Source organism: Trametes versicolor (assembly GCF_000271585.1).
Source record: "Trametes versicolor FP-101664 SS1 unplaced genomic scaffold TRAVEscaffold_10, whole genome shotgun sequence".
Taxonomy (NCBI): Eukaryota; Fungi; Basidiomycota; class Agaricomycetes; order Polyporales; family Polyporaceae; genus Trametes; species Trametes versicolor.
In genome coordinates this window covers 2,300,213-2,321,022 of record NW_007360330.1, presented here as the reverse complement: position 1 = coordinate 2,321,022, position 20,810 = coordinate 2,300,213, and the positions used below count along the sequence as shown (strand labels likewise).

At 57.9% G+C, this 20,810-nt stretch overlaps 6 protein-coding genes across 6 annotated transcripts; 2 read left to right on the top strand and 4 right to left on the bottom strand.

Annotated features, from left to right (window-relative positions):
- Nucleotides 1-107: 107 nt before the first annotated feature.
- Nucleotides 108-2,372, top strand: TRAVEDRAFT_51460 (cytochrome P450; the record flags this gene model as incomplete). Its single annotated transcript, XM_008043883.1, has 14 exons — nt 108-123; nt 211-308; nt 368-447; nt 511-554; nt 620-717; nt 796-974; nt 1,040-1,278; nt 1,329-1,395; nt 1,457-1,631; nt 1,715-1,744; nt 1,816-1,967; nt 2,034-2,066; nt 2,126-2,154; nt 2,218-2,372. 14 exons carry the CDS (start codon nt 108-110, stop codon nt 2,370-2,372), a joined length of 1,395 nt encoding a protein of 464 aa, XP_008042074.1.
- A 2,567-nt stretch (nt 2,373-4,939) lies between these two features.
- TRAVEDRAFT_23044 (uncharacterized protein) lies at nt 4,940-7,249 on the top strand (the record flags this gene model as incomplete). The annotated part of the gene is made up of 3 exons (XM_008043575.1): nt 4,940-5,513; nt 5,812-6,774; nt 6,843-7,249. The coding sequence occupies 3 exons, from the start codon at nt 4,940-4,942 to the stop codon at nt 7,247-7,249; spliced, it is 1,944 nt and encodes a 647-aa protein (XP_008041766.1).
- Nucleotides 7,250-7,896: 647 nt separating this feature from the next.
- TRAVEDRAFT_51458 (uncharacterized protein) lies at nt 7,897-8,933 on the bottom strand (the record flags this gene model as incomplete). Its single annotated transcript, XM_008043882.1, has 5 exons — nt 7,897-8,225; nt 8,287-8,452; nt 8,522-8,601; nt 8,662-8,742; nt 8,801-8,933. The coding sequence occupies 5 exons, from the start codon at nt 8,931-8,933 to the stop codon at nt 7,897-7,899; spliced, it is 789 nt and encodes a 262-aa protein (XP_008042073.1).
- Nucleotides 8,934-10,291: 1,358 nt separating this feature from the next.
- On the bottom strand, nt 10,292-11,799 carry MnP9s (manganese peroxidase isozyme precursor; the record flags this gene model as incomplete). The annotated part of the gene is made up of 6 exons (XM_008043881.1): nt 10,292-10,304; nt 10,360-10,597; nt 10,662-10,903; nt 10,960-11,160; nt 11,220-11,559; nt 11,619-11,799. 6 exons carry the CDS (start codon nt 11,797-11,799, stop codon nt 10,292-10,294), a joined length of 1,215 nt encoding a protein of 404 aa, XP_008042072.1.
- A 1,409-nt stretch (nt 11,800-13,208) lies between these two features.
- On the bottom strand, nt 13,209-14,541 carry MnP8s (manganese peroxidase isozyme precursor; the record flags this gene model as incomplete). Its single annotated transcript, XM_008044277.1, has 5 exons — nt 14,465-14,541; nt 14,065-14,404; nt 13,810-14,007; nt 13,508-13,749; nt 13,209-13,447 (listed from the first exon to the last, which is right to left on the bottom strand). The coding sequence occupies exons 1-5, from the start codon at nt 14,517-14,519 to the stop codon at nt 13,209-13,211; spliced, it is 1,074 nt and encodes a 357-aa protein (XP_008042468.1). The 5' UTR covers nt 14,520-14,541.
- Nucleotides 14,542-16,153: 1,612 nt separating this feature from the next.
- Nucleotides 16,154-17,551, bottom strand: MnP6s (manganese peroxidase isozyme precursor; the record flags this gene model as incomplete). The annotated part of the gene is made up of 6 exons (XM_008043880.1): nt 16,154-16,166; nt 16,223-16,460; nt 16,525-16,766; nt 16,831-17,031; nt 17,090-17,429; nt 17,491-17,551. The coding sequence occupies 6 exons, from the start codon at nt 17,549-17,551 to the stop codon at nt 16,154-16,156; spliced, it is 1,095 nt and encodes a 364-aa protein (XP_008042071.1).
- Between the last annotated feature and the right edge of the window lie 3,259 nt (nt 17,552-20,810).

Sequence of the window (20,810 nt, the reverse complement as noted above, 5' to 3'; positions counted from 1 at the left end):
AATACGTCCACAGTGTTCAACTCCCATCATGATACTGTACGTTGCGCTTCTCTGCGTTGTGCTTCTCCTGTGGAAGAGATTGCGCAATTCCCGGTCTCTGCTGTACAATGTGCCGGGCCCCTCGTGAGCGTCCTTCCTGCTAGGTATGTTTCTGTCTTTTGTCGCGTACCGACGCTGACTATGCGACATGCATACCAACATTCTCTACAGGAAATGCTCTCCAGATTTCCGGCAGACAGAGTTGGGATTTCCATGCTGCAATCGCACGGAAGTACGGGCCTGTGATCAAACTACATTGGCTGTTTGGTGTATGTGAAACTCACGGCACGGAGCTCACACCGACTTCTTCACGCTGATATTTGCTCAGACTTCGGCGCTCTATGTCTTCGACCTGCTGGCGTTGAACCATATCATCAAGGATCAGGAGAAATTCGACCAACCTCCCTGGTATGTTGAGTAAGCACCTTTTTCCGTTCATTTGCACACTATATTTCCTGACACTCGCCGCAGGACCCACAACATGATGCTCGGTCCGGGGCTTCTCTCGGTCACGGGTACGAGACATCCTGCATCCCTTGAGTTGCCACCGTTGCTCATGATCTGCCCCTCCACTATCTAGGAGACACGCACAGGAAGCAACGAAAAATGCTCACCCCAGTATTCTCTGCCAAACACCTCCGCACTGTGGTACCTATCTTCTACGAGGTGACCGACAAGGTAAGACTCACCGCATTGTCGTCTACATCTGCACTACGCGTTTGTTAACTAGTTGTGTACCTCTGCGCCCTACCGTAGCTCATACAGGCCATCTCTGCTCGTGTGCCGATGCATTCCGAGAGCACAGACATGGACGTTTTAGGCTGGATGAGCCGTGCCGCCCTCGAGCTGATCTGCCGGGGAGGCATCGGGTACTCGTTCGACCCACTAATCGAGGACGTTTCGGATGCATATGCAGAGGCTGCAAAATACTTCGTGTGCGTACTGTCCCATTCACTCCCATCATGGGTGTAGCTGAGGTTGTCTGCACGCTCGCACGTAGGGTGACTGCGACGTCTCCGGAAACGATACTCCTTCGGCAAATGGCGCCGTTTCTCAAGCATCTCGGCCCTTCCTGGCTTCTCCACTGGGTTATGGAGAAGTCCCCCATGCGTCTTGTTCGGCGCATCGTCCAGATCACGCACGTTCTGCACGAGCGCTCCCTCGACATATTTCGAGCAAAGAGGGCCGCGATCGAAGCCGGCGACGATTCAGACTCGAAGGACATCTTGAGTATCATGCGTACGTCCCATACCCCCTCTTTGGAGAGACCATGCGTCACAGTTGTATAGTGAGAGCGAATATGGAAGCGTCCGGTGAAGACCGGCTTCCCGAGGACCAGCTCCTTGGCCAGATGTCGTGCGTCTCTCCCTAACACTCCGCACGGGCATATGCGCATGCCGATGACCATAATGTTTAGGACCATTATCTTCGCGGCGATGGACACCACGTCCAACGCGATGGCGCGTACGCTGCAGCTGCTCGCAGAGTACCCGCAAGTGCAGACAAAACTGCGGCGCGAGATCGCCGACGCGAAGGCGGGCGGCAACCATCTGGATTACGACCAGCTGCATGCCCTATCGTACCTGGACGCTGTATGTCGGGAGACATTACGACTGTAAGCCGCCCTTCACAATCCTATGGCTCGTCACGATGTAGCTGACGCTAGCCTCGCTAGTCACCCGGTAGCCCCCATGATTTTCCGACAGTACGTAGCGAATACTTCCTCGCATCTCTTGCCTTCTCCTTTGGTAACGTATCTCACACCGGCCATCCCAGAGCATTAGAAGACACCTCGTCAGCATCCTCGCGTGCAACCGCGACAAGGCACTCTGGGGGCCCGACGCGGACGAGTGGAAGCCCGAGCGGTGGCTCGCGCCCCTGCCCGCGGCAGTGGAGAGCGCGGCAGTTCCTGGGGTCTACTCAAACATGTGAGTACTATACAGAGCTGCTCTCCCGCTATGACTGGCTGGGGGCTTACAGGTGGTGGTGGGCAGGATGACGTTCTCTGGGGGTGCGCGGGGATGCATGTGAGCCAACGCTCACCACTCGCTCTTCAATGACCAGCGCTGACCGGAATCCTGCACAGCGGCTTCACGTTCTCGCAGCTCGAGATGAGTGAGTCCACGCGTGTCAAGCATGTGCGATCGTTCATGCTCACACAGCCCGTGATTCACACAGAGGTCGTCCTGTCCGAGAAGCTCGCCCACTTCACATTCGAGCTCTCCGAAAGACCCGTCGTCTGGAACATCGCCGGGGTTGCGTATCCCACCGTGACCGTGGAGAGCACGAAGCAAGAGCTGTGGCTGAGAGTGAGGAAAGTCCGGGAGGAATAGATTGCAGGGACGGGGAACAAGTACTCGAACGGCGCGGCTTAGTAAGTAGAAGAGTCAAGGCATAGCGAATCCGAGAGCGGTGGACAAAGCTGGTAGACGGAGATGGGAAACGGCGTGGGTGGAGGTCCGAGGAAAGTAATGCAGACCTGCTGCGGTGATCACAAATCGAGCGCGGGTGCCTATAGGAGACGGCTCCGGGGAAGTGCGAAAGAGGCGCGGCTGCGTCCTGCTGGATGATGCGCCCGCGCAATCGGCGGATCGGGCGTGGGCGGCGTTACCGGTAACTTCCTGAGCCCCGCTGCCGCTGCTTCAACCTATCGCATAATAACAAGGTTCTGGTTGCCGTGGACTCCGCGTTATCCGGATGCGAAGTGGAGATGGAATGGTGCACTCGTCGTTCCGCTAGGCCATGATTCGCTGCCTGCGTCGGACATATTCGGGTTCATGCTCCCATGGATCTGAGGATGGTATTGGGCTCCGGATTCGGGGCTCGGGCCCATGAGATAGTCGAATTGCATGCTGGGAGCGCGGTGACGGAGGTCGAAGTCGAGTGGATAGTATGGGAGTGTGATATAACCGCAGTTGGCGTCGGCGGGAGGCTCCCGGAACGTCTGGGGGGGGCGCTATCTCCTGTGGAAGGATAGGGAGTTGCGGTGCTGCGGATAATATGCTGTAAGGAAACTACGATAGAGTGCAAGTCGTTGTGATGAACTGACCAGAACCGTAGACTCCCGGCGGGGCAGTATCATAGGTGGTGGCGGATTGCGAAACTTGAAGAACTCGTCCCTGCCGAGCCCTCCTCGCGGGCCTGATACATTCGTAGCCTTTCTTGCGGCAAGGTTCGCAAGGCTGCCCGTTGTCACATTTCTTCTTAATGTGTCGACATTCAATGCACTTGAATGTGGATGCTGGTCAGAGTTGGATACGCACACACTTGTCAGTGCAGTAGAATCGACATACAGCTACAGTGACGATTTGAGAAGTAGTATCATCCATGATAGTTCGCTGGACTGGGGGCCACAGCGAGGCATGCGCTAAGCCTTCGATTTATCAGTGTCACTAGTGGTCAATGTTGTCGTGAGTTTAGATAGGGCTCACCGTTCGGGGGGACGTGACTGAGGCGACCGCTTTCGGGACTTTCATAGGCCTGATGATTAAAAGAATAGCCTACATCGGTGAACGTGGTTATGTCTTGATATTGGAGAGTGGTTGTAGAACGTGCCGGCTTGATTGTAAGTCGTGAACTGCAGCTCCTGTATGACGTGTTGGTTGTGAAATTGAGGTACCTCCACGTTCTGTGAGAAAATGTCAGGAGGGTGTTGCAGAAACGAAGGGATGGCGGGAATGGTAAAGCATACTTGCGGACAGTGGGCATTAGGGAGGTGTAGAGCGTGTGGAATTGACAGCGACTCGGAGTGTTGACAACCCGACGAAACGAGCCCAGAGCACTCCGGATGAGAGCAACGGCAAGCCTGGAAATCCATCGTGAGAGAGGAGGCGTAGAGAAGCTGTCACTGGTGATGTCAGTGCCAATGGAGGAGTCGCACCTTTTCAACTGCAGCAGGCCAGCGACTCTGATGACTTTGAGCGCGATTCGATGAGCGAAACCTGTGCGTATTAGGACCGAGAAAAACTGAGAAAAAGGGTCAGCATAAGACAACATACCATCGGCCAATGGAAGTACTGGGATCATGTCGGATACCCAAACCGGAATGACCGTCCGACCGCGCACGCACTGTCCATCGGACGCAGTCGATGTACGAGGCCGCCGGAGCGATTACGGGGACTAGAAACCCTGTGCAGGGCCCACATGAACTTAAGCCCCTTGAATCCTAAAATTGGTGGCGTGTCATCGGCATAAGGGTGATGTAAGTTGATGGCGGCGAAATGCCTGCTAGAGCTCACGAAATATGAGCGTTAACCAGGACACGGCCTCAGCGCATTCGGTCTGTGGCTGTCCCTGCTTACCTTGTATGGCAGAGTTTACGCCCACATCCGGCCACACAAGCGCTAAACGCGAGATCTACGCCCTGCTCGGGCCATTCACCTGCTGCCACTGCTTCCTCAAGGCGCCGCCGGATTTCCACAGCTATGCCTTTTATGGTCCTAGTATACGTATGGTTGCGGCTCCAGATCTTCGCACTTGAGCGCGCAACCGATCTGGCCCTCCCGTGAGTCCCGTCCATCAACGACGCTTCTCAGGCTTGTCGCCGCTGGTACTTCTCTCTCTTCGCGGGAACGCAACTCATCGACGAAGGGCGGACGATCGAGGACCCCGCACACAACCACCTCATTGCCTCGCCTCCCTCAAAGTCACCAGGTACCCTCGGTACTTCTCGTGGGAGCACGCGCAGAGTGTTTCAGCGACCCTCGCGCGCTCGGGCCCCCGGCTCCCCGCGCTGGTCGGCGCGCGCGGACGAAGCTCAAGGCAGGATTACGAGGGGTTCTTCCGCGTGCGGCTGGGGAAGAAGCGCGAGCACTCGCTCGATATATTCCACTTATATAAGTCGCGCGCCCCCGCCACTATTCGCTCCGCAACCCGTCAGAGAACGCCCTCGCCGCCGTCCATGTTTATAAAACTGATACACCCGAAACACACGACATGGACTTGGCGGCCAAAACTGAAAGCAGCAATAGCAAACTCCCCACGCGGCATCAACAAACGTTCCGTTGAGCTTCTCAACCTCGTTTCAATGGATAGCGTATGGGAAGACAGGGAGACCATCCCCGCCTCCTCGCGGGTATCGCGCCTGTGGGACGGAGTCGCCTTCCCGCATCTCTTGGCTTTCCTGAAGATCGCGTATGGTGTAACACCTACACTCGCGCTGGCTGGCGGAGTTCGACAACTTGCGACTTCGCTCGGGCTGCACGCGCTCGACGCCGCGCTGGCGGAGCAGCCTGAACACTCGCAACGGGTCGATGATACTATGTTCTGCAGGGAACTTTGTCTCGACACGGCAAGGAGCTCGTTGGTGTTGTTGGCTTCGATGCTGGAGCTACGCGCGAGGGGGATCATGCTTAAGGTAGTCCACTGGGTGTCTCAGATTATCGTGAGGGCGTCATCTGATACATCATTGGACGTGGATACATGCGATAATCGCCAGTTTAGCGTTGGTGTGCGCACAGTGTCTGGGAACGCAAGTACGTCGTCCACGTTTCTTTCTCTCTGTATTCGTCTATTAGCATGCATTCTGAATATCAGCGACCCTATAGAAGTAGCGATTGGAAACGACCAACTTTGATCGCTGTCGTGAGCTGGAGTCCAACGCGCCCCCGCCAAAGTACAAGCCCTTTAACTGAAGATCAAAATGAGCCTTTCATCCGCTTTCGGCATATGTTTGTCACATGCAGGCAAGCAGTGGCACACAGCAACGCACTGCCACTCTGGCGCTCTGTACTTGACTCCTACATATTACGGTCATTCGTCGCCTTCAACCAGCTCCCACCGGCGCGCACTCGACCAGGGGGAGCAATATGAGCAGCACACCACGCACCGGCGAGATCTTGCCTGCCAAATCTCGAGGCAGCTACGAAGCAGACGACCCCCAACAGGGCATCCACAGACTTCCTGTCGAGCTCCTCGACCTCGTCCTGCAATGTCTATGGGAGGACAAGCCCGCCATCATCGCCTGCTCCCAGGTATCGCGTCTCTGGAACGAAGTCGCCCAACCGCACCTCTTCGCCTTCCTCAAGATCGCCTCCAGGTCTGACTTTGTCGAATTCCCCGCATCTCTGTGGCATGCGCACCCCGCCATCGCGCGACACGTCCGCAAGCTCGAGCTCAAGAACGCACAAAGACGAATCTCTTGGACGGACCACTTCGCGCCCCTAGCAGACTTCCCTGAGATCGACCGTGCCCAGCTCTGCGCCCTCGTCGCGCCACTCCTCCACCTGCAGGAGCTGCATCTCTACGAACTCTGCCTGCTCGACTCGCCTGGCCCGGCCCCCGACGCCCGGGACGACCTCCCCCACCGCACGCTCGAGAAACTCACCCTCTCCCGCTGCCGCGCGCGCGCCCCAGGCAGCCACACGCCGCTCGCGACCCTCCTCAACCTCGTCTCCGTCTTCGCCTCCGTCGGCACGCTCGAACTAATCTCGATGCATCTCTCCGACTTCCTGCCCGCACGCCTCATCCGCCCCGCGCGCGTGGGCGCGCTCGTCACGAGGGACGCGGGCCTCTCGCCCGGGTCCGAAGACGAGCTCTTCGAGGCGCTGCGCGAGTCGCTCGTGCCCGGATGTCTCCGCGCGCTGCAGCTGGGGTCGCTGGGCCACGCGGCGGCGCGCGATGTGGGTACGGTGCGCAAGTTTGGCCAGTTGGTGGGGAGCGCGGCGCGCGATGCGCTGCATATCCATCTCCCTTTCTTTTTGACTATCGCCGTCAAGCCCCGAGAAGATGATCCAGGTGTGTAGTATAGCAGCCCATACTCTGCCTACTCGCCGCGCGGCACATCCTGACCTACATGTTCCCAGAGTACTGGCGCACGCTCAACCTCCAAACATGCACCTCCCTCCAAACCCTCGGGCTCGATCTCTCCATCCCTCCCGCAGAATCAACGCACACCCCGCGCGTCCCGCTCGCCCGCGTCTGCATCGCGCTCCTCGCGAACATGCCCTCGACCGTCCGCATGCTCGTGCTCAAGCTCTGGGGGCTCGACGCCGCAAACTGGCAGGTGCAGCTCGCGAACACGGACAGGCTCGGGCTGCGTGCGCTGGACGACGCGCTGGCCGGGGGGAGGCACGATCACTTGGAGAGGGTCGAGGTGATGCTGGACGCGCGGCATTGTGCGTGGCGGGAGGAGTGCGAGGTGGGGCTCGGGGAGGCGATGCCGAGGTTGCGTGCGAGGGGGGTGCTTGCGGTCGTTGACTGGGTACCGTAGAGTTTGTCGGATTGAGATTTCATGTATGCTATGACACGCCCTCGGGTGGTGGCGCCAACATGAGAGCTACAAAGATCACGCCGGACGCCATTAACAAATCAGAAGCAACTCGGATTAAAGGGGTATATACAGGACACTAGATGATTTCGTGTGGGTTCTGATGATATAGCGTTGTAAACCAGGACGTACTGTATCCTGTTGGGCTCGACGTACCGAACATGAGACATAACAAACATGAGATGCGACGAGTAAAGCAGGGTATAAGCGACATAGTAGCCGGGGGACGTTTGAAACACAGCACAGCAGATTTCCAGAGCGTAAGCATTAGCAGCACCAGCAGCAGCACAATTGCAAACAGTTAGCGTATGGAGAACACAGCACAGACACAGGGTATAGAGGGTATAGCAAAAGCGACAGCGGCGGACATGGTAGCCAACAAAACACGCGAAACAAGGAATGAGTGGTAGGGCGAGCCGGACGGACCTGCTGCGACGATCAGTGAGTGTGAGCCGCGGATGCGGGGAAGTGTATAAGAGCCGGAGCCGGGCGGAGGAAGCACCCTGCCATGCGGGGGCGGCGACAAAACCGGACCTCGGGTGTGCGCCGAGCGGTGGCGGCCGACACCCGCTGCTGTGTCCCGCCGGGAACTAGAAGTACGGCGGACCACCGGCATGAGGACCGGGAATTGGGCCTACAAAGAACGGGTCGCGGAGCGGTGCGCTCATCGCTCCTCCTTGCCACCCGCTGAACGCGCCGGACATGGACTCTCCGCCAATATCGACCCGAGCGTGATACTGCCCGCCCTGGAAGTTGTGACTCTGGACAGTATGGGAGTCGGCGTGGAAGCTGGGAGGGTGGGGATGGATGCCATAGTTGGGTTTGTAGGGGATAGCGGGATACCCGGAGCCGGTGGCGGTCTGGAACGTCTGCGAGGGCGATAGTACTACTGAGGGGCCCGACAAAGGCAGCGGCGTTACTGTAAAGGGAGGCATAAGGACTGGAGAGGGCTGAGATAAATTTTTTTGGGGAAGACGTACCGGAATGGTAAGGCGGACAGTTCTCAGAAGCGGATCGCTGGCCTCGAGGAGCCCGGCCTTTTCGGGCCTTTCTTGCGGGTCTAGTGCATATGTAGCCCTTCTTGCGGCAGGTCGCGCAGGTCTGCCCGTTGTCGCATTTCTTCTTGATGAGCCGGCATTGCGTACACTGAAGTACGAGCTCTGGTCAGGCTCGGATACCAAGACAGTCACGGGTGGTACGGCATGATCGACTTACCGCTACGGTGACGATCTGAGAAGCAGTACCGGTACCCTCCGCGGTACTCTGCATAAGTGGGGACCAGCGATGTGCACGCGCTGGCCCTTCGTGCGGTCAGCATTACGGAACGTTATTGTGACTTAACATGAACGACTCACCATGCGAGGCCGCGTAAGCTCGTGGATCGCCTCCGCCAACACCCCCATCAGGGTGTGCATACTGCCGTCCAAGTGGATCGCCTGTGTCGTCAAACACCGTTCACATATCGCGACTCAAACTGAATGTCGTAGAACATACCGGCAGTGTGGCTTGCCATGAACTGCTGCGCCTGCATCTGCTGCGTAGTGAGGAATTGGGGTGCCTCCGCGTTCTGCAGGTTTGTGCCGTGTGGGCGTGGATAAACTTGGGAGGGGGTGCCAGCGAAAGACATGGCGTTGGGGAAGCTGGCGCTTCCAGGCAGCGTCGTAGGTGGGCAGCCCAATGAAGGGCTCCCGGAGTGCTCAGGCGAGTGAGAGGAAGAGGACATCAGGGAAAGGGAGGGGGTAGCGGTGACAATGTCAGGGTTTCCCTCTCCTTTTAAGCCATGAGGCGTCGGGCTCGATGAAGACGTCGCTGCCTGAAAATCATCATGGAACGATTTTGAACTCTGGCCGCAATGGCCGAGGCCAGACAATATGTCGTAGGAGGGCATCGGCGCTGAGTGTAGCCCGAGGCATGCGCGCGTAGATCGAAAGACCGAAATCCACGTCCGCCGCCTGGTCGGCTATAGGGAGTCGGAGGGACAGTCACAACGCCCATGAAAAGCCCTTGAAGTACCCGATTGAGCCTTGCGCATGACGCAGAGTAGCCGGAATGGGTGAGCCCGAGACAGTTGATGCGGCGACTCCGCGTCAGCTTCGCGTCTCATCCTGACGCATGTGGACGGTGTGGGCCAGCGCGTCGGGATCCTATGGACGTCAACTTAACGACTGTACACGGAACCTGCCAGCGATAACTCGACTGAGCACTAGTGTTATACTTAACTTCTTGAGAGGACGAGGAAGACTCAGGCTGAGGACTGGTGGTGGTGGCCCGAGAGCCTGAGGAGGCTGAGGATCGGTTCGTTCACCGTGATTCAAGCTCAAGAGTCTGCCACTGGTGTAAGGATGGAAGCCGCGGCGGCCGCGCGCAGTGTCGGACGAGGGTGGACCGTGCGCGTGGACAGATCTGGACAGATATGGTGTGCGCCACAACGATGCGGGCGCTTGCGTGGCAGAAGATGTCACGGCGACCCCGGGCTGCTTCATTGAAATTTGAATGTATTGTCGCGCGGTGGGGTTGACTGTCCAGACTGACGCCAGCGTTCCACGGGTGGAAGTTGGGGTCTCCGCCGCGCCGCGCTACGATCGCGGGAGTGATTGATATTGTCACTCAATGACCCGGAGCCGTTCGAGAGCATCATCCGGTACCCCTCGGTCGGAAACAGCGACTATGCTCATCAGAAACATGGACGTGGCCGCCGTTCCGCAACACCGACGAGGCATGAGCCTGGTCGGCGTCGGCAGCAGCGCCTGGTTCTTGTACTGAATAATGACTTTAAACCGCGAGTGGGACGCCCGGAAAACCTCGCCGCGCCCCTACAGAAGCCAGCATGCGCATACAGCCATATACGAGGTGCACTAAGTAGCAGTATCGCATCGATGTCGTGCAAAAACAAGATAGCGATCGAAAGCCCCAATATACAAAATCCACATAAACCAGAAGGAAAGACTGAACTGATACCCAGGTTGTCGCGGCGCTTCTGTCCGTTTAGGATGGGGGGCTGAAAGTAGACGCGTCAGCGTATGCGTGCCGTTCAGGAATCACAAAAAACCTACACGGGAGCGACGGACGTAGCCGGTCCGGGGTCAGTCGGGAGAGTCGGGAACGGCGCAAAGAAGCACGCCTGCTCAACGTCCCGGTGCGTGAGCCCAGCCGGGAAGTGCGCCTTACTCGCGGCCGGCGGCGGGGTCGGCACGACGTCCGAGCAGTCAATCAGATTGCGCGTATTCTGGCCCAGCACGGTCATTTTCGCGAACGCCGCCTTGAACGCGGACTGGAGCTTCGCCTGGTTGTCTGCAAATGCGCGAGCGCGCGGTGAGCACTCCGCAGAGAAAAGAGGAAGGGAAGGCATACGCACTGACGAAAGACTGCCACTCGCACGAGGTGCGGATGTCGCGCGCGAGCTCCGCGTCGGACTGGAGACGGAGCTCGCCGTGCAGCGGCGACATCACCTCCCCCTGGTTGCTCCCGTTGCCCGGGAAGAGCGTGCCGCGGAGCTGCGTCTCGATGAAGAACTGCGTGTCGAACAACTCGGGCGTCGAGTCGAATGGCGTGCCGGGGATGGTCGGGTCGACGTGGTCAGCAGCGGCGATCGTGTGCCTGCGAGGCGCGCGTGAGCGTGATCTCGACCTGAGATGAGAGCACTGAAGACATACGAGGCGAGCAGAGCGACGACCTCGGCGGGTGTGAACTTGCCGGCGTCGAAAAAGCGCTCGAGGATCTTGGTGACATCGTCGAACGGCTCAGGGACCGTCAGGTCGGGCGCGGGCTGGGTGGCGTCCTTGCGGCCAATGAAGACGTCCAGGCGGGGCGCGCCAGGGCAGTTGCTCACCCCAATCGCCCCAGCAAACTGGATGCTGCACTCTCCGGTTAACCACACGCGACCCTACCGCGACGCAAAAAACAGACCACGTACAAGTCGGCCGTGGTGAGGTTATGGCGCGCGATGAACGGCGCCTGCTCCCCAATAATCTCGTCCACCCCATTGTTCGCGTGGAAGTTCGTCTCGATATCCGCGAAGATGGCAATGGAACCGTCCGCGCCCCCACCTCCGAACTTGCCGGTGCGCGAGATAGCTGGGGAGATGCCGATGGCGTCGTGGAAGGTAAGCCGGAGGGACTCGTGCACCTCCTCGCCGCACTCGCCGCCGTCGAAGAGGTTCGTCTGGATGTCCTCGAGGACGGGGAAGAGCGCGCAGCACGCCGCGTTCGCGGTGACCTGGCCGCCCGCGCACGTCACCTTGCGGGTGAGCGCACCTGGCCGGAGAAACGGTGCGTGTTAGTGGGTGGTCTGCGTGCGGGGTGGAACGTCGTACCGTTGGTGACCTGGAGAGCCGCGAGGACACGAAGGATGCGAGGAGCCTGAAAGCCATTACCCGAGGTTTTGCAGGATGGGGGAAGAGAGCTCGATGGCCTGAGGGCTTTCTGAGGTTTCGTGGTCGCCTTTATATGCACTCGGTCTTTATCCACGTAGAGCTGAACCTGTGGCAGACGCATGCGCGAAATTTCCATGCGCGCCCGCCCACGCAATGCGAACCTGCGTACATACGCCACGCGGCCAATCGAAATGCACGAATATCGCCATTCAATGCATATTTAAAAGCAACCTGGAAAGCATGAGAGGCGTTCTCGCGGGTGCAGAACCAATGAGCGGGTGCCGCCAAGCTAAACGAGACGGTGGGTCCCCAGCGGGACCGGGATCGGGGGCAAGGACGTGGAGGTTGGACCCGGTGCGCTGTACACGCATGAGAATAGCGACAGGCAAACTGTATGCGCTCTGGGGATCCGAGAATAGCACTTGGGTGCATCAACGCCATTTTGTCCCTAGAGGTGTCAATTAAATTCACGGCTTGTGAGCAGACGTTCAGGCGGGTCGTGGCAAGTTCTGACGTACCAGAGAAAGGAGGCCCAGTTGTGGGTTGCCGCATGGGGACGCCGAACGACGGCGAACAGGAGCGTGGCAGGTGTGCGAGCACCGATGGATCGTGAACGTCGTGTCCAACGCCGACCCGGGTCCGAGGGAGCTATGCGTACAAAGTCTCTTTGGCGGCATCCGAGCGATCGTTACACGCGCCCTCCTCAAGCACTCACCACTGGCGTCAGGGAGCGATTGGTTTTGGAGACGGTCCTCAGTTGGGAAGCGACTCAGAAACGGACGCCGCGGCCTGACGAATATTCTGTGATGGCGGTGAGTTTTAACAGAAATAGCTGGCCTATGTCCTGGAAATTTACCTGCGCGGCGACTCTAAGGCAGCGCGAACCCTTCGCATGCCTGACATCCTATATAAACCGTGTGAGTCGAGCTTGTCACCGGCCGAGGTACCTCCCCACTGAGTCGCACATCGCCCGATCGAGGTCCGAAGCGACGGCGATGGTGCCTGTGCCTCGGAGACTTTGACTTTCCGGAGGCAGTGAATTTAATACACAACATGAGAGCTTTCCTAAGCCGACTCATACTTTTGTGAGGCTGTTGATGCTAGTGCAGCTACTAGTTTTGCACAAATCTCGTCCTGAGAACGAAGAGCCATAGATTGTGTCAGCTCGCTCTTGGCGTGAAGTCGAAATAGAGGTATTTCTTGCCAAGATACTCTCAGCTTCGCAACCTCGAAGAACCCTATCGCCTGACGCATCTATGAGACCCTGGTGAAAGCCTCCGAGCTGGAGCGTGGCACGCCAGGAGGCAATTGAACGGGCGCTTGCCTTATAGCATCAATGATTCACACCTTTTATGTGGCGGCAGTCCTCAGCAAAACGTGAACCTGGAACCTACTCATATAGTATCGATGAATTATGTGGTTGGGTTACACATGACGCTGCGTGGATCGACATTAACGACGATGGACTACATGCATATATGTCAGTTCATCCTCACCACCGAGATCTGCGAAAACAAACGCTTACACAACTCAACGCTTAAACGGATCCAGGGGCGGTATTTCAGTCGAGAGAGCGGGGAATGCCGAAAGCGCACAGGCCTGCTGGACGTCCTCGTGCGTGATCCCAGCGGGGAAGTGCGCGTTGCTCCCGGACGCGGGTGGGGTGGGCATAGCGTCGGAGCAGTCGACGAGAGCGGAGGGGTCCTGGCCCAAAACTGCCAGCTTCTCGAACGCGGCTTTGAATTCAGTCTGAAGCTTGATTTGGTCATCTGTAGCGTGACGTTAAACAATCGCAGAAGAGGGGAAGAGAAAAGGCTTAGGCTACGTACTAACGAAGGACTGCCACTCGCACGCGGTGCGCGCGTCGCGCGCGAGCAGGCTGTCGGACTGTAGGCGAAGCTCCCCGCTCAACGGCGACATCACCTCGCCCTGATTGCCGCTGGTGCCAGGAAAGAGGGTCCCACGAAGCAAAGTCTCGACGTAGAACTGTGTGTCGAATAGCTCTGGAGTGGTGTCCAACGGCGTTCCGGGGATCGTCGGGTCTACGTGGTCGGCAGTAGCAATAGTGTGCCTGCTCGCCGTAGGTCTGCGTACTGTCTAAACGAGGAAGAAAATGATGGAGGAAACGTACGCGGCGAGAAGAGCGACGACTTGGGCGGCGGAGAACCCGGCGTCAGCAAAGCGCGCAAGGATCGAGTTAACCGTGTCGAACGGGAGGGGCACCGTATGGTCGGGCGCGGCCTGTGTAGCGTCCGTGCGTCCGATGAAGAATTTCAGGGCGGGTGCGCCTGGGCAATTGCTGAGCCCGACCGCGGCAGCAAACTGTATGCTACAGTCGCGTGTCAGAAGGGTGTCAGATTAGAATAACGGAAGCATATCTACGTACAAGTCAGCGGTACCGAGGTCATGATTAGCGATGAACGACGCCTGCTCGTTAATGATTTCGTCGAGACCGAGGTTTGCGGAGTACTCGGTCTCGGTTTCCGCAAAGATGGAGATCGAACCGTCCGCACCTCCGCCGCCGAACTCGCCCATCTCCTCGAGGAGAGGCGAGATTCCAATGGCGTCGTGAAAGGCAAGGCGGAGGGACTCGCGCACCGCCTCACCGCACTGGCCACCGTCGAACAGGTTCTCCTGGATATCCTCGAGAATAGGGAAGAGCACGCAGCAGGCCTCGTTGACAACGACCTGGCCGGTAGCACACGTCGCACGGCTAATCAAGGCACCTGAACAGATATACGACATGCATTAGTGATGTGCACTGCTACAGGTAAAGGACCTCGTACCATGAGCGACCCGGAGGACAGCGAGGAGAGACAAGAAAAGACTAATGAGCGTCATTTCGAGGGATGGAGGTTGGCTCGATGGCCTGAGGCTTTCGCGGTCGCCTTTGTAGGCTCTCGGACCGCATCCCCTCACGGGGATCAGTTTAGCGCATCGACAAGTGTGCGAACACCGATAGATTACGGATACCTTGTCCAACGCCGATCCAGGTCCGGGGAAGTGGTATACACAACGCCCTTTTCTCGACATCAACGCCGTTGCGCCATCTCCCCTGCCGACGCACTCACGAACGGCGTCAAGTGCCAGCTGCTTCGGAAACGGGCTTGGTTTTTCAAGCGAAACCGGCGTTGAGTGCGTCTTTGCGATTCAAAGCAGTAGCGTCATCGAGATGGCTATGGCCAAGTTTGTGAGATGAGTTGGCATGTTATGATAAGCTAGACTGGTGTTTCAGTTACGCGTTAGCTCATACAGTATCGCAAACTCTTCGCATGCCTGTCATCTTATTTCGAGCGCGTCAAAGAGCTGTCACCGGTGGAAGTCTCTCTCCATCGCCTAAACAGCCCGATCCGGGTCGGACTCGGCATCAGCGACAGTGGTGCCTGTGGCTCGAAAACCTTCCGAAGGTAGTGGTAATACTACGCACGGTAGCGATTTTCCGATACGTACTTCGGGAGAGCGATCCATCACCGGCAGCGAGCACAACTTGTCTGCCCAACAGACTGGATTGGAGTCAAGGACCAAGTAATCAGGTCAGCTCGTTCTCGATGTGAAACCGAAAGAGTAGTTACTTACCACGACCCTCACGTTCTGAGGCACACTTTGGTCGTCTCAGCGAATCCTATCGTCCAACGCATCGGTAAGATGTTTCGCGCCGCCATGAGGGAGCGGCTGTCGGAAGAAAGCCACCAATATTGGTGGCACGTTGAGAGAGGACCAGTTGGTCAGCAGCGAGCGCCGGCGTTCCGGCAATTGCCGAAACGTTTAGTACCGTGTGATGGGCGCCTAGACTCCTCTCGTCCTTTTGCACACCACGACGAGTGAGGAGTGCTAGTGAGAACGCCTGTGCATATCTAAAGAAGCCTCAAGATTAGTAGGTTAACCGTGGACTGGCATATTTTCTGATTGTCTCCTTCGGTAGCTTGCGCTACTCGGACGGAGCCGTCCGAGGGATCAAACACCAGTCTGAGATGAATATGAATCTTGAGTGCCTACTGTTGTGATAGAAGGCGTATAGTCACCAAGCGAGTGAAGCTTGTATGTGTTCATATTGAACTCCTTCTGCCGCGGCGTAGCTGCCTCGGCACGCGCAGTCGCAGGGGCGATAGGAGGAATCATCACCCCTGTGCTGCCTAACTTACCCTGCTGGCGGGTAGTTCGCACTCGTGCCTCCTTTGGAAGCTCGGTCGTCTTGTACTAGAGGGTATCATTTACGACCGCGGCACTCCGACCACCGTGACACTTCAAGGCGAAGAAAACGAAATAGGCAGGTGATCTTGCATTTATGTGCTAACAGGGATGACCGATAGTGCATCACACGAAGTCGAAAGACACGAGGTCTGAAGCTCGCACTCAGCATGTACCCAATAATAAAATCACATTGCAGTAATCCCAATATTGCCTCCAAGAATACGTGAAACTACTCAATCTACAGTCTACAATGCAACGCATACGACCACTACGCGGCCCAATGTTTAGGACGGGGGGCTACAAAAATGGGTGTCAGTGTAGGCTCGCCATTCTTTTCGAGGACAAGGGCTTACACAGGGGCAACGGAGGTGGCGGGTCCTGGGTCCGTGCGGAGGGCGGGGAAGGGCGTCTGGCGGCACGCCTGCTCAACGTCGCGGTGCGTGAGGCCGGCGGGGAAGTGCGCGGCGCTCGCGGGGGCGGGCGGAGTGGGAACGACGTCGGAGCAGTCAATGAGCTCACGCGTGTTCTGGCCGAGCACCGTCATCTTCGCGAAGGCGGCCTTGAACGCCGACTGGAGCTTCGCCTGGTTGTCTACAAATACGCGAGCGGGCGGTGAGCACTGCGCAGAAAACCGAGGAAAGGTATATCCACGCACTGACGAAAGACTGCCACTCGCAGGCGGTACGGGCGTCGCGTGCAAGCTCAGCGTCGGACTGGAGACGGAGCTCGCCGTGGAGAGGAGACATGACCTCGCCCTGGTTGCTGCCGTTGCCGGGGAAGAGCGTGCCGCGGAGCTGGGTCTCGATGAAGAACTGGGTGTCGAACAGTTCAGGGGTCGAGTCGAATGGCGTTCCCGGAATGGTCGGGTCGACGTGGTCTGCAGCAGCGATCGTGTGCCTACAAGTCGTGTGTAAGTGTATGTTCTCACACAGGGAGAGCAGGTATGGATGGGGAGACGTACGACGCGAGGAGAGCGACGACCTCGGCAGGGGTGAACTTGCCCGCATCCTCGAAGCGCCCAAGGATCTTGGTCACATCGTCGAACGGCTCGGGCACCGTCAGGTCGGGCGCCGGCTTCGTCGCGTCCTTGCGGCCGATGAAGACGTTCAGGCGGGGTGCGCCGGGGCAGTTGCTCACACCGATCGCGCCAGCGAACTGGATGCTGGATCGGGAGGTCAGTGGTGTGAGAGAGCGGAGTAGTTGCAATGCCAGCCACGTACAAGTCGGCGGTGGTCAGGTTGTGGCGGGCGATGAACGGCGCCTGCTCGCCGATGATCTCGTCCACACCGTTGTTCGCGTGGAAGTTCGTCTCGATGTCCGCAAAGATGGCGATAGAACCGTCTGCGCCTCCACCTCCGAACTTTCCAGTGCGGGCGATGGCGGGCGAGATGCCGATGGCGTCGTGGAAGGTGAGACGGAGGGACTCGTGGACCTCCTCACCGCACTCGCCGCCGTCGAAAAGGTTCGTCTGGATGTCCTCGAGGACGGGGAAGAGGGCACAGCACGCCGCGTTGGCAGTGACCTGGCCGCCGGCGCACGTCACCTTGCGGGTGGCGGCACCTGAAGAGGGGAACGGCTCATATAAGTGGATGCTCGAGCTCGGAGGCCGCAGAAATCGTACCGTTAGCGAGCTGGAGGGCCGCGAGGACAGAGACAAAAGATGCCAGGAGCTTGAACGCCATTGCCTGATGTGTTGAGGGATGAAGGAAGAGAGCTCGATGTGCTGAAGAATGTCGGTAATTCCGTGACCCTCTTTATACTCCCCAGATGCTTGCCTTCCTAGGAGTCCGAGGAAGCAGTATGGGCGCAAATTTCCTTGGCGCTCGAGGAAGGGCGAACTTGCGTACATACGCCACCTAGCCAATCATGGAGCTTGAATATCACCATTCGACAACAGGCTGTCGAGCATGAGATCGTTCCACAGCTCTGGTGAGAGGCGTTCACGCGAATGCGTGGCCAGTGTGCGGGTGCATCCAGGTTAAACGACACAGCGGGGTGCTCAGCGGTACCGGGATCGGAGGGTGGTTAGGCCCGGCGTGCGGTACACGCATGCGAAGATCAAGAGACAGATTGAATGGTGTCGGTCGTCCCGGAGACAGAGCTTGGGTGCATCAGGGCCATATTGTCCCCAGAGATGTCTATTAACTGCTCAGCCTGTGATCAGGCACCCAAAGAGGCTGTGGCAAGTCCTGACGCACCAGAGAAAAGGTGACCGGGTCGCAGGTTGCCGCATGGGGAAGGTTGGGCGGCCGTGCGAGAGAGCCTGTCAGGTGTGCGAGTACAGAGTTCGTGTCCACAGACTCGGTTCCGAAGGTACTGTGTCTACATCATTCCCTACTGGGATTCTTGAGCCTCGAGCCATTCCTTCTCCCGGCGGCCTGATCATGGGCCTCTGAAAAAAAGGCTCTTGAGTAGGCAGAAATAACGCTTAGCGTCCTGGAAAACGACAAGGGTATCAACGCGCTAGTTTCCCGATGACCGTACCTCATCCAGGAGACGAAGATCTAAAGGTGGCGGACAAAGGTATGGTGGCGTGTATTGATGGCCGGCGTAAGGAACTGGTCCCCTCCGTTTGGAAGGACGCAGTTTGCCTGCCATGAGCACGGCAGCTCCAACGGCATGACAGTTCCTTCGCATGCCTGCCATCCTGTTGAGAACGTGTGAGCCGTGTTTGTCATTGAGGGGCCGGATACCTCCCTACCTTGTAAACGGCCCGATCGAAGTCGGAATCGACGGGGATAGTGCCTGAGACTTGTAGACGCTCTGAAAAGAATAACACGCAGTGCTGCAGACCCCCGGTGCCCACTTCTACGAGACGTTGCACCACGAGGCCGCTCAAGTTGACCTGAGAACCTAAAGCTAAAAATTGTGTCTGTCCGCTCTTGGCGTGTCTGGAGAGAGCGAAGATGCTCTGAACACCATCTTGGCGGCCTCGGGAAGTGCAATCACCTGAAGTGTCTGTGAGCTTTTGTTTCCCCTCGCGGCAATGAAGATTGAGTGAAAGGTTGTGAGAAGAGAGCGGCGGCGTCGCACGCCGTTTGAATTGAGCGCTTATACAAGCGCTTGTTTGGCGGCAGCCGCCGAGGCCCGAGGCGTTTAGTACCGTGCGACGTGCGCACGACGGCCACTCCCTGTTCCCTCTCTCTCGTACCACGACGCAGACTCCCAGGTGCAACCTTGGGGTGCACTAAATCCACGCACATTTCTCAAGATATCTGGTTCTACCACTGCGGCAGTCATTCCAACTTCGATGACCTGGCTAATCAGCGTGGACCCCAGCTCACGCGCGGCCGTTTTGGAGGCCTTGCAAGAATATGTTCAGGTGAGTGCCCTTGCGCGATATGCGCGAACACCAAAGGGCGGCAAGTTCTCTCTGGCCTGATCACTGTATGGTGAGGGCACGAAGCTCCCGGTATAAGGACAACATCGCCTCCGTCCATTATATGTAGCTAGCTCAATGAGTGTCGTGCGTTAGTCGCTTTCGTGCTCAAATGTTCTTTAGAGCTCGGCCAATGATTTGCTGTAGTAATTATCGTCGCCTGCTCTGCACCCTGGCGCCAGAACAAAACGCGAGGATCACTGTGTCAGGCAATTGGTGGCTGTGCGTTGATGTGTACTACGGTTTGCGACGGAGACTGGATCGAGAGGTCTCAAAAGCGATCGACGACGGCGTCGAAGCTCGATAAAGCATAGCCTTCCGAAGTCATTACTTTTGACCCCCAGGTCGACCCTCAACTCACCAACACGTCCTACAGTCATCGAAACGTCCACTCTGTCATTTGGCCTAGTGGGTGCTTCTCTCTTCTTCGCGATCGAATGGTTTCACGCGCTCCTCCCGAACAGTCGCTCGTCAAGAAACAGTCATCCAGGCGCTCGAAAGCGGCGGCATCTTTACGCTCCGCAATCCCTTTCGCACGCAAGTACCCCGCGAGCCACCTCCGTGCCGTCCAGCTCGATATGTACAAGCACGCGAACTCGACGCCGCCCCCGCACAAACCTCGCGAAGTACACTGCGATCGGTGCGAGAGCGTCGTTCGCGGAGTACATCGCGCGCCCGCTTTTCGATATTAACATCCAGAGCGCGATAGTCTCCTTCCCCGAGGAAAACGCGCCGCAGGGTGGGCTGCTTCTGCAGAACATCGCGATGGTCGGGCTGGCGAGCGTGCCCGTCATCGGGATGTATCCGGCAACGAAGCGTGGTGAGCACCCAATTAGCCGATCGTCTTTTGCCTTATTAGTGCTGCTTGCGCAGCATGTCTCGAATATCTCAGCGAGTCGCTTACAAAGGTGCTCGACCCCGCACGGAACACCAAGGTAACGTCCTCGTCCCCGCCTGCAACTAGGACGTCCACTGATACTCGCCCTACAGGTGACGATTACCAGCCTTGAGGTGACCGCCCATGTCGCTATGTGCTCCCGAGCGGCCGTCCCTGAATATATGCGCGTTACGCGCATGTCTGGGATGCGCACGCAGGGTGGGGACGCCCCCGGTGCCCGAAAAGGCAGGCACGCGGTCACGTGCTCCGAGGTCGCGTTGACTCCCGCGACGCGCCTATGGCGTGTGATTCTGGCAGGACTCGCCGACGCCTGGACTTGCGTACGCCCAGCCCACCACCGCAGCGTTATGCGTTTATACTTCTTATGCCGTATGTTCTCCGTCGAATCCTAGCATCCTATCTCGAGCTTAAACCCCTGATCATCGCCGCAGAGAAGTTTCCGCGCAACATGATTCCTCCAACAGAATGCCTTCCGATCGTGGTGGGCTGGAAGGAAGTCTATATGACGGCACGGCCTTGCTGTAGAAGGCACGGATCAGGCTTTGGAAGCCCCGCGTACCGCTATCTACGGCGAGGCACTGCGCACTTCCACACGAAGTCGGGATTGAGGCGGGACCGGCGACTTCTAGACATGGCGAGCGGTGTCTAATTTACATAACGCCGT